General features: G+C 42.4%; 1 protein-coding gene across 1 annotated transcript; it reads right to left on the reverse strand.

Annotated features, from left to right (window-relative positions):
* Positions 1-210: 210 nt before the first annotated feature.
* Positions 211-12,018, reverse strand: flot1a (flotillin 1a). The gene is made up of 13 exons (XM_080442278.1): positions 11,974-12,018; positions 8,705-8,761; positions 8,137-8,212; positions 7,577-7,667; positions 6,878-7,021; positions 6,050-6,169; positions 5,182-5,277; positions 4,816-4,968; positions 3,002-3,183; positions 2,755-2,800; positions 1,683-1,820; positions 731-895; positions 211-490 (listed from the first exon to the last, which is right to left on the reverse strand). Exons 2-13 carry the CDS (start codon positions 8,748-8,750, stop codon positions 470-472), a joined length of 1,278 nt encoding a protein of 425 aa, XP_080298404.1. The 5' UTR covers positions 8,751-8,761; positions 11,974-12,018; the 3' UTR covers positions 211-469.
* Between the last annotated feature and the right edge of the window lie 255 nt (positions 12,019-12,273).

Raw genomic sequence — 12,273 nt, forward strand, 5'->3', positions numbered from 1 at the left:
CTATGCATGTAAACTATGTATGTTGTTCAGGGACAATGCTGCACACACACACACACATGCTAGATGTCACAGATAGCTACCTGTTATGCTAGTTGCTTCAAAGCACATACTTATGTACACCTTGTTTCTATATCCTAAGCAACAACAGATGACATCACAGCAGGACAAAGATGGTTCTGAATCTGGTAAAAAACAAACTCATTGCTGACTATCACACGCATACGCTCTGGAGGGGCCTTTGAGGCGATGTATGACGCCGGCCTCGTCTGCTGTGGCGTGCGCTTCACTTAACAGGGTGCTATATAGGGACACACAACTCTATGCAAGTGCCCTAACACACAGAAAGGAAGAGAGAGATTAGGGTAGAAAGGGGGTTAAGGCTGTGTTAGTAGACACGTGTAAATATAGACACTGAGATAAGGCCAGTTGTTCCACTGGCCTGTCACGGCTGAGGCTGGAACCCTTCTCTTCAATCTGTACGGGTGACCGCCTACAGGATGAATGGATTTGGGGGTGAGGAGGAAAGAGGGACAGAGACAGATGGAGGAATCATTGTAAACGTGAAGTAATTGAGAAATCTGCTTTTGTGAGCATTCGTGAAATGACTTGTGTGTTTATTGTGTGTGTGTGTGTGTGTGTGTGTGTGTGTGTGTGTGTGTGTGTGTGTGTGTGTGTGTGTGTGTGTGTGTGTGTGTGTGTGTGTGTGTGTGTGCGCGCGCGCGCGCGTTACCTGGGAGATGCTGACTCCAGTCAGTTTCTCCACCGCTTCTGGGAGGCGTGTCATTATGTCCAGCACCTCTCCTGTCAGTTTAGCTGCGCCCACCTCTCCACCTCCACTGGAAATCATGGTGATCTTATGGGCTTTGGAAAGTGGCTTGCTGATCTCCTCTGCTATCTGGTGGGAAAAATCATGGGATATTAAACTAAGCAAATCTACAATTCATCACCAAGGCTAGCACAAGAAAAACTACTCAAAAGCAAGCAGCAAAATAAGAATATCCCTAAAAGCCTATGTTCATTGATGAAAATTCATGAACATATTAAAATGTGTTATTCTCAAGTTACATAGACAAATCTCCCCCCCTAAATAGCCAAGCAGATTGATTCCTATTGATACCCAAGCATGGATTTCATCACAGAGATTAGAGCATAGTTGCCAGCAGGGTTGTACCCCTGGTTTATTCGATTGTCTGCCACAGGCTATGCGATATGTAGTTGTGGTCGTGGTCCCAAGTCTGCACATAGTTGAAGCGTGCACATCCCTGGGTAGGGCATGGACTAGTATTATTTAAACAAGTAAGACGCGCGAACGCTGGAAGCGAACGCAGCTCGAAAATATTGTGTATTTACGGACTTGTAATCCGTGTTATTTCATCGTGATGGGGAGAGAACATTGACTGTGTGTGTGTGTGTGTGTGTGTGTGTGTGTGTGTGTGTGTGTGTGTGTGTTTTGCAGGCTGTTGTGCATTTTAATCAGAGCATTGTCTAAATTCCTGCACTCTGGCGCCCTCTGGGGGCCAGAGTGCACAGTGCATGCACAGATTTTGCACACAGACACACACACACACACACACAACCCGAGCACGGTTACATAGTAAGCTCCACTTGGTCGGAGGCGCGGCTTCGCCGCGCCTCCTTCCGCGTTCGCAATCAGTTGGTCATGATGTTGTCTCATTGCTCACCAGAGGCAGTTTCTCCAGAAGCATGTCCACCATGGCTCCCTCCTTGTACTGCTGGAAGGCCTCTGCCTTCTTAATCATTTGCTCGGCCTCAGCACGGCCCTTAGCTTCCACAGCATAAGCCTCGGCTTCCCCTTTAACCTGACATGGATAATAAGGATAAAACGGTTACTTTGTAGATAATTCATGTGTTGCTTTTCCACCCCATAACCGCCTCAACCAGCTCACTGGCATCGTGGTAACGGTTAGACTGTTAGTTAGGTTAGACAATCCCTGGCCGAGTCATACTAAAGACTATAAAAAATAAAAATGGCACCCATCGCAATGCCTCCCTGCTTGGCACTCAGAATCAAGGGGTGAGGGTATGTCCCTGCGACGACATACTAGCATCATGTCCAAGGGGCGTACAGTACCTGACCTATGGGCCACATGGCTCAGGAACTGTTGCCTTTTTATATAGCCTCAGCTCGCTTGGAACCTTGAAGAAGGTGATACTAAAAAGTACCAGGCACTTTTGCCTAAAAACCAAAATGTCAAGATTTGAACCATTTCCATGCAGCAGAAAGGTGACTATAGACAAATAAAATATACACAGATATGTCTTTGGATTATTGTAGGTCCATGACACATCTAGAGAGCTCAATTAATAGAATTCATTGATCTGAGCGTTTACCATTGTACCTTCTCTCCAGGACATGTCATTGTAGCAAATACTGTTGAGTAGATATCATATCAGCCATTGACGTGAATGCCTTCTTGGTTATGGCATAATTAAACAAAACTAATGTCCCACTAGCAGCCCCTAGAGACTATGCTGCTCCTTAAACCCAGTCAGACCAAAGTGGTCTAAACCGACTGACGTTGACATGCTTAGAGCACTGCAATATCAATAGAGAGGCTAAAAATTTAAACAAATAAATACGAATTACTATTAGGGACAGAATTGTGTTTATGCATACAGTATATTGTACTGTATATTCACTGAAGGAGGTGCAAGAGGAAAGTCAACAGAATAAGAAGGGTTTATCCACACACATAATGGTGGTCGGATGTGATGGAATTGTGTGTGACTCACTCTAATAGACTCCGCTTCAGCTTCAGCCTCCATGATCAACTGCAGGCTGGACAGGCCGAAGGACAGAGGGACATACAGCCAAAGAGAGAAAGAGACATGGTTTCAGACCTAGAAGACTGTTTTACTGTCATCATTATCACTATCACTATACTCTTCATCATTATTAACATCATAATACTTTTTAATGTCGAGAGAGAGACTGGTGAGATTTATCTGTACGTATAGCTCTGTCATCCGCCCTACTCACCGCCTCGCCTCAGCCAGTCTCTCCAGTCGGAATCTCTCGGCCTCGGCTGGCTTCTTGACCTTGGCCTCCAGCTCCTTCTCCCTGCGGGTGATCTCCTGCTCCTGCAGCATGATCTGCTGAGCCCGCTCCACCACCTGCACCTGCATCTTCTCCTCCTCGATGCGCTGCTTGGTCTTTGCCACCTTCGCCCGGCACATGGGTGGAGAGGAAGGGAGGGGAAAGAGCAAGAGATGTTTGAAAAAAATGTCTGTTAACCACATAGACCCTAGCGTCAAAATAGGTGAACATTTGGCAAAAGATATCTACAAGCTCACAACGCATCACAATGCAACACATTGTGTGAGCTTGTGGATTGGCTATTACGAAGAGATTTGGTGTAGAGGGGGCCAAGAATAGACCTCTAGGGGACCCCAGTCAACGAAGTACAGTATAGGGTTAAGAGACTCTTATTGAAAAGAACATTTTGGACACATACTGTGGCCCTCATTTATCAACGCGGTGCAGCCCAAATAATGGGCGTAGGGCGAGATCACCGCACCTTTCGGCATTTATCAATATATCCTGACGTGGGCTTCATCCTACCATACGCTGAGATCTCACGTCTGGTCGAGACCAGTTGTTGACGTTGGCTGCGCCCGTTTATTCCATTCTAGACCTGCGGAGCAGCATTGTCTGACTGTCTGACAGGCATCTGGACACATAATCCACTCCTAAATGTATATCTACACACTAATAATTAATCCCTGTGAAAATATAACATTTTATAAAGTAATTTAAACAAACTGCTTTAACAGTCATTCAGTTGCATTGGCTATTTTAAAATAGCAGATCTGCAAGCTCAAAAACGGGTCGCATCGCGACGCGTTGTGAGCTTGTAGATCTGCTATTTTCAAAATATACGAGCGCTTTTGCGTCGGGACTCGGGAGTCCCGCGGTCGGGACTGCCGACGATCTTTTCATGGACAGTGAGGTGTACAAACTTACAGTAGCTTGTCCTATGTTATGGAGTTATGTCATAGAGAGTTTTGAAGACTATACAACCTGACTGGGTTAAGGATATAAACCCGACGCTCCAATCTCTTATTAACGTGGCGGACCGAAACCACTGCCGCCCGTCGGAGTCTCACGGGGAATATCCTACATGACTGCTTGTGCACTGCTCGGTATGGGTTACATAAATTAATATACAAACGTATTCCATTCATGGCGATGTGATTGGTATCATAATATGTCATTCATGTAGGCTACAAGCCTACGTGACAAAGATTGTACCGCTACGGTAGGATTACAATACATGAAAAACACAGCTGGGCGGGCGTGTGTGTGTGTGTGTGTGTGTGTGTGTGAGAGAGAGAGAGAGAGAGAGAGAGGAGGGGGCGTGTGCGTGTGCGTATGTGGCGAGGCAGGCGGGGGAAACTCTTTCTCATTGGCTTTTGATGTCTTTGGTCGTATTCTGGTCCTTCTTCATGTCGTAAAATCGGGGCGTTTTGAGAATATTTAAGGGCGTGTTATTTAAATGACGCTAGGTTCCAGCCGTGACATTTATCAAGCCTGGGACCAAATGTAGGCTCGGATCAGCTGTGTAGGATTCGTTGATAAATGTGACTTCGACGTTGGTGTACGGCCGAATATATGGAAAAATATACGCCGGTTTATACGCTGCGTTGATAAATGAGGGCCACTATGCTGTATATATATAGTTAAACAGTTAAACAGTTTCAGTGTGTGTAATAATTATACAGTATATTACCATATTCTTTTAGCAAACCCCTTTTTTTTGCATTGTCCACACTAAACTAAACCAAGCCAAATACCTGCAACTGGTAGGCCATCTCAGACTCTGCCTTCTTGGTGTTGACCTCAATGTCATAGGCTGCTTTCTTCAGCTCATAATCTCTCTGCGCTCTGGCCATTTCGATCTCATTTTTATACTGGGAGGACACCTTCTCCTGCATGGCATGGGCCTCCTGTAGCGGTTGGGAGGGGGGGGGGGGGTTGATGATGATGAGAGAAATGGAGACAGAGAGAGAAGCAGGTGAGAGGGATCCATATAGAAATTGAAAGAGAGACCGAGGCAGGGGTCAGAAAACAGACAAAGTAGCAATAATGTAGATAGACAGGAGGATAGAGAGATCGAGAGAGAAAGCCTGGGTACCGAGGCTAGTCATGTCATGTCTCACCCTCATGACAGCATCTCGCTTGTTCATTGCTTCGCCGATGCGGGCGTCTTTCTGAACCTGGGCGGTGCGGGCCTTGCCCAGGGAATGGAGGTAGTCCTGAGGATGAACAGAGACAGAGAGGGAGGTGAGATGTAATGTAAGAGGCACATTGCGTGTAAGGCCATAATAGGTACATGGAAAATATATCCACACACGGCAAAAAGAAAAAACGGCATTTGTGCATGACCTTCCCATGGGAGTTTTAATTCCAGTGTAGAGCTAGCTTTAATTCACTCATTATTTTATCCAACAGACGTGAACAAGACTACTCCTTATGTTTTAAATGCATACCTGTATGAACCATGGAGTGCTAAATGTTTCTATGTAAGTCACACATAAACAGTTTTCATGTCTCTTCAATAACCTAAATGTTTGTGAGAATACACTACAGAAGCTACAAGAAAAATACATACATGCAAGTATTTTGCTTCCTTACCTATGCTCAATATTTTGTATCCATCACTTTTTAGACAGACACAAACATTTTAATAAATCAAAAGTGGATTGGATGCAGTATATACTGACGACATACAGTATCTAGTCAAATTCAGCACATGAGCTGAACAAAAAGATAACCAATGTTTTGGCTTGTGGCCTTCTTCAAGGATACTGTACATGAAGAAATAAGAGTGTCTGTCAGTATCCCACACTTTATCCCCATTCTCTGACACATTCCTTGGTCTACGTGGATCTCAGTACCTGGCGATGGGGGGAGAATGGTTCTTCTCTTTCGCATTCTCTGCGGAATGCAAAAAGCTCTCTTGTGGAACCTAATGCTTCCGCCAACCCTATGGTTTGTGACTTGTGTCTGACAGCTGTGATATATCACCTGGTCATCATGCACGTCTTTGAGTGTGTAGCTGACCACACTAATGCCCATGTTGACCAGGTCAGAGGAGGCCACCTTGAACACCTGCTCCGAGAACTTCTTACGGTCCTTGTAGATTTCCTGGAGGAACAACGACGTGGTACAATCATGGTTACTGCACAGTGGACATACAAAGAGACATATTTTGAAGATTAATACATTATGTGAAAAACAAATGCATGGAGGTACTTCTTCGGCCTACTACCAAGAAATGTGGCACTGATCAGTTCAGCGGTTTGTGAGAATATATCCGGACAATCTCAGACACACACACACACACACACACACACAGACCCTCCTACACGCTGTAAAATGGCTTTTTATCCCTTTGAGATCACGTGCCTGGTCATCTTGTGCACCCATTCAACAATATGTGCACCAAAAAATAAATACAAAAAATCTATTTCATTGTATTCTTGTATCAAAAATCATATCATGTTTTTCCCCTGTAAAACAAAATATGATGCGTTTATGTAGGCTTGAGCAAACCAATTTCAATCAAGAATATCATGACACCCATAAATCAACCTTCAACTGTAATTATCTTTGTTTGTTATGACACTTTACCACTTTCAGCCTAAGGACAACCTAGACGAGAGTATCTAGAGTAGTAATGTCACTTAGTAATGAGGTGGGGGTATGGGGGGTATGGGGGAGTCAACTGCGCCCACTTAATGTGAAGTGTATACACCATTTCACGATATATTGGCACAGCTTGTAATGCGTATCATTTTGTTATGGAGCATATTTGACAAAGATCAATCGAACAACCACTCAGCCAAGCATTACCTCAACGGTCAGATGGGCTATGATTGCCCTCTGGTGACCCTCTAGAGTTTCCAGTGCAATGTGAGAAATCTCCGCCTCGGACTTGCCCATGAACATCTGACAGGCTGCAGCCAGCATCTGCTTGTTCTGACCCTGGATCTTCATCTGTTTCAGGAAATCAAAACAAATGTTATGGTGTTGACCGTACTGTATATACACACAGTGGCCACATTACTTCATACTCTGGGGGGGGGGGGGCTTATTGAGTATGAAGCAAGAGCGAGGAGACTGAGGAGAGTAATTGTATAAATGAGATATCTCTGACTGCACTACAAGCGCTATCTCTTTGTTATCTTATAATAACAAAACTAAATGTATTTAATCAAATTTACACTGATTTGCCAAGAAAACTGCTCTGGGAAAGCTATAGACTCAACTGTAAGATGCTTGAAAAAAAGTTGAGGTGAACATCGTCAGTGCAGTTGGCCACCTGGATCGTGTGTATGTGTGTGCGTGTGCTTGGGCATAATGTCTGTTTGTGTGTGTGTGTGTGTGTGTGTGTGTGTGTGTGTGTGTGTGTGTGTGTGTGTGTGTGTGTGTGTGTGTGTGTGTGTGTGTGTGTGTGTGTGTGTGTGTGTGTGTGTGTGTGTGCCTGCGTGCGTGTGTGCGTCCGTGCGTGCGTGCGTGCGTGCGTTGTTTTGTGTAAGAGTGCGTGCTGACCTGGGCTATGCCAGTGACTGAGATGGGCACTCCATGGCGTGTGTATACTTTATCACTCTTCACATTCAGCGTCAGAGTGTTCAGAGAGATCCTGGAGGAAGAGAGAAATTAAATGAAGCACATGACTCTGAGTCTGTGTGAGAACAGAACATGGTAAAACTGAAAACTGAACACAAACAAAACAACAAGATCTATGACACATAATGATATATATATGGTAAACGGAACGCTCGCCCCCAAAACACACTAGCCCACATTTCTTTTGCGGACCGCTCGCCCCCAGCGGTTCTTGTATTCTTGTATTTGTTTTACTGAGGTTAAGGTTAGGAATAAGGTTATGTTTAGGCATGGTTTTACTGAGGTTAAGTTTGGGAATAAGGTTAGGTTTAGGTATAGTTTTAGTGAGGTTAGATTCAGGAATAAGGTTAGGTTAAGCATAGTTTTACTGAGGTACCGTTTACCTGGTGGCGAGCGTTCTGAGGTCACCGGATTTGGCCCGGGGCGAGCGTGTTTTGGGGTGAGCGTTCTTGTACCTTGTTGTAGGAGAATGGTGTGCTTACCTCTGGATCTGCTGGAAACAAGGGATAACAAATACTCTGCCTCCAGGCACCATCAGGGGCGGGGAACGACACAACCCTTTTTTAAAGAAGGAATAGAAAGGAACAAATGAGTGCTAAATATTTGGCGAACAAAATGAATCAATTCTACTCTTTGGATCATATACAGTATCAATAAATTGACTACTTTGCCAATTTGTTGTATCGGTGATGGTACTGTATTACAAATATGCCATAGAGCATCATGATACAGTATATCGTCTCTGTCCTGTGGAAACCTGTCCAAAACTGAGACTTTTCAGGATTCAAATTCAAAAACGGCAAAAGTAGCAGATCAACAAGCTCAAAACTCATCGCTTTGCTCCGTTTCGAGCTTGCAGATCTGCTACTTTTGTGTGACGCTGTAGTACGATCAACAAGTAGGGCATTTATTTATGAAAAAAACACAAAAAGTTAGAATATGGAGATAAAGAGGTTCCTGCCCGACATCAACGATATGTACAGCGTAACCAATACAACAGGTCTACAAACAATAAGGACAACGCTAGGGTGTGATGCTATAAGTAATTACCTGATACCACCATAGCCTCGTTCGGACCGCAGGTGTAGAACAACATGGTTGGAGTTTCTTAAGACTGGAAACAACGAGGGAAAAGAAAACAACTATATTTCCTCTGTATTCATTCAGGTGTAGAACAACATGGTTGGATATTCTTAAGACTGGAAACAATGAGGGAAAAGAAAACAACTATATTTTCCTCTGTATTCATTCAGCATTTCTGCACCACTTAAACAAGATATAGGTCCCGCCGCTGCTTTGCTTTGAGGCAAGTGAAATAGTATACAGTAGTTTTGACAAAGATCCCACTGAACCAGAAAGAATGGTAGCCCTATGCAGAACGTAGGCTATATTTATATTAAAGCGGTGCACTATGTAACTTTTTTAATTAATAAAATGCAATTGTGTTCAATCTGTATTGTATAGTATGTTAATATAATATAACTTGTACAATTGGGGTGGTTGTATTTTATCTCCCGGCTCTTCAATTTCTATTGAGCAGTCTGCAATGTTAATGCAGGATGTGTTGCTGCAGTGTGCGCTGTGTAGGGGCTAAGTACAAAGCTTATTGCATATGACCACTCCTGTAGTGATGAATGGGAACATATACAGTACACACACACGCACGCACGCACACACGCACACACACACACACACACACACACACACACACACACACACACACACACACACACACACACACACACACACACACACACACACACACACACACACACACACCCCCCCACACACACACACACACACACACACACACACACACACACACACAATATGAACATACTGTACTTAAGTAATTACAAGCAAAAAGAAGCATGTAGCCTACAGTTTGGGGGATACAGGACTACTGTAGGTCCACCTAACACATCTGCCTGATAACACTTAATTTGGTACGGTATATTATTATATTGCATTAATCTGGATGCTCTGCTTAAAACATTTCCAATCAAAACGTGGAAATTATATTTTAGATGTATTTCTTGATAGGCCTACATGACACAACAACTCTCAAATGTAATGTTTAATTTATAATATATAATATATATAATATAATATAATCTAATCTAATCTAATCTAATCTAATCTAATCTAATATAATATAATATAATATAATATAATATAATATAATATACATTTCCAAAATAAATTGGAATGGAGCTCAGATTCTGAGCTGATCCGCAATAAGATGCAAGGCTATCAAATCTATAGCCCTGGAATGGCTGTGAAGTGATATTACATACATTTATAGTCTATCCATAGGCATATAATACATATATTTGGAATACATGAAATGCATGTAATATCACAGCCATTATATCAAATCTAATGTTGCGCAGTAAACTCACAAAACAAGTAGACCTAGCATTAGTGGCACTAAACTCGTTGCTGTCTGACCCACAGACACAATATTGTGTTTACATGTTGCTTAATTGATTTACCTACTACGTGAATAGATGCATAATTAACATAGATCCACTCACCAGTTATTAAAGGAATATGCTGCAAATTTGTATCTTGATGTTTAAATAGGTGCTAGATCGCTTCTAATATAATTACTTGTATTTATTTATTATTTTGTGAGGCTTGCTCCCAGTCACCCCGTTATGGTGGGCATGAGTCAGATACAGTGTTGCCAGGTTTTGTGAGAGAAATAAGCAATCAGGTCTAGGAAAACAAGCCCAAAAGAAGAAAATAATAGGTCACATGAGCACTATAAACCTCTATGCGTCAGCTGTTTGAAAATAGCCAATCTACAAGCTCACAACGCGTTACGATGCAACGCGTTGTGAGCTTGTAGATCTGCTATTTTCAAAAACTATTGCAATAAAAACTAAAAGTGGAATATATTTGGAATATTTTTTGAAACATTCTAACACAAATGCTCCCTGGTACAAAACATTTTCATGAACATATTTGAGAACCACTGGTTTAAATAATAATTACATTCTTTGGAAGCAAGCCTAAATAAGCAAGTATAATTTAGAAACAAGACCAAACTAAAAAAGAATTCAAGCAACTTTACAGAAAAAGAAGCCCAAAGTCGCTTATAATACGGCTACATGGCAACACTGGTTGGTTGTCAGGCAACTGATGACGCGATCAAACGTCAATGACCCCCATGGTTCTTCTGCCATCTAGTGGAGAAAATGTGAACTAAAACATTGTTAGGTTTTTGACTGGACATCTCTGGCTTTGCTACAATGTTGTGTTTATGACACACGGGCATAGACTAGTGTTGCAAAACAAACACTGCAATGATAATAATAGTAGGGTTTTTATACAGATTATATTCTGTTCTCTTGTCCCTCAGTGTTTTATTAAAGTAAAGTATGTCTTCCTTCTTTTAAATTCAGGAACAATCAGTAAGTCTGCTTATTCATGTATATTCAAGTCAATGTATTAAGACGTAATAGTAGGCTTTTATGCATATATATATAGCATACCCATATTCTATTCTATTCTACTCTATTATATTCTCTTCCAATGGTCCTCAGGGGTTAGGGAACCACAACAGGGGTCCAAAATAAATGGACACTACTCTGAGTATTGAAGTACACTCTCAGAGTTAAATTAACACTTAGGATTTTGCTGTAGCCCATAGACTGTGGAACCAGAGATACTTTTAAAATGGCATCAAATGGGGGGGGGGGGGGGGGGGGGGCTAAATGCATATGCATATCACACTGGGGGTCCTTGAAATTTGAAATAATGGGAATCACCATTCTATTCTATTCTAATATGGAAACTCTCTGAAGTAACATGGATGCCAGTGGTGTACAGTAACTAAGTATTTACTCAAGTACTGTACTTATTTCCAATTTTCTGTAGCCTACTTTTACTTCTACTCCACTACATCTCAGAGGCAAATATTATACTTTTACTCCACTACAATCATTTGAAAACTTTAGTTCCTAGTTACTTTGTAGATTTATGATTATTATTGCAAAACAAAACACACATTAACCACTTCAGCCCTATATACATTTCAGCCATTTGAAAATAGCCGATCTACAAGCTCACAATGCCTCCCATCGCAACACATTGTGAGCTTGTAAAAAAAAAAGTTATACATTTGAAAAATGGGACATTGTGAATTTCTGCAAAATGAGCAGGCCTACTTTCTACTTTTGGTACTTTAAGCACATTTTGATGCCAATACTTTTGTACTTTTTACTCAAGTACATTTTGTATTCTGGACTTTTACCTGTAACAGAGTATTTCTGCAGTATTGATACTTTTACTTAAGTAAGAAATGTGAGTACTTTTCCCACCAATAATATGGATGCAGTGACAGTCAGTGTGTATGGATGTTGCTGGGGGGCTCCAGCAGCATAAAGTGGGCTCCAGCCTCCAGCAGGGAAGAGATGACAGAACAACCGGCACTCCCTGTCCTCTTCCGGCCCGTGGAAGTGTAAAAGAGAAACCCCTTTGGAAAATATTCTAACCTTAGCCAATCAGCAGCTGAGCTCCCACCTCCGCAACCAATCAGCAGCGCAGCCTTCTCATGGCTGCGTGATCCAGACCAGCGTTGTCAGATTCTATGAGAGAAATAAGCAAAACCC

This window comes from Gymnoscopelus braueri (assembly GCF_963280865.1).
Source record: "Gymnoscopelus braueri genome assembly, chromosome: 11".
In the NCBI taxonomy this organism is placed as follows: Eukaryota; Metazoa; Chordata; class Actinopteri; order Myctophiformes; family Myctophidae; genus Gymnoscopelus; species Gymnoscopelus braueri.

What these genes read in the sequence shown, in the direction of transcription:
- flot1a (XM_080442278.1), bottom strand. Translation starts at nt 8,750, where the DNA reads ATGTTGTTCTACACCTGCGGTCCGAACGAGGCTATGGTGGTATCAG. An exon ending in AGATGGCCTACCAGTTGCAG is followed by an intron (nt 3,184 to 4,815) that starts GTATTTGGCTTG and finishes TGCCGGGCGAAG; the next exon opens with GTGGCAAAGACCAAGCAGCG. An exon ending in TTCTGGAGAAACTGCCTCTG is followed by an intron (nt 896 to 1,682) that starts GTGAGCAATGAG and finishes TTTTCCCACCAG; the next exon opens with ATAGCAGAGGAGATCAGCAA.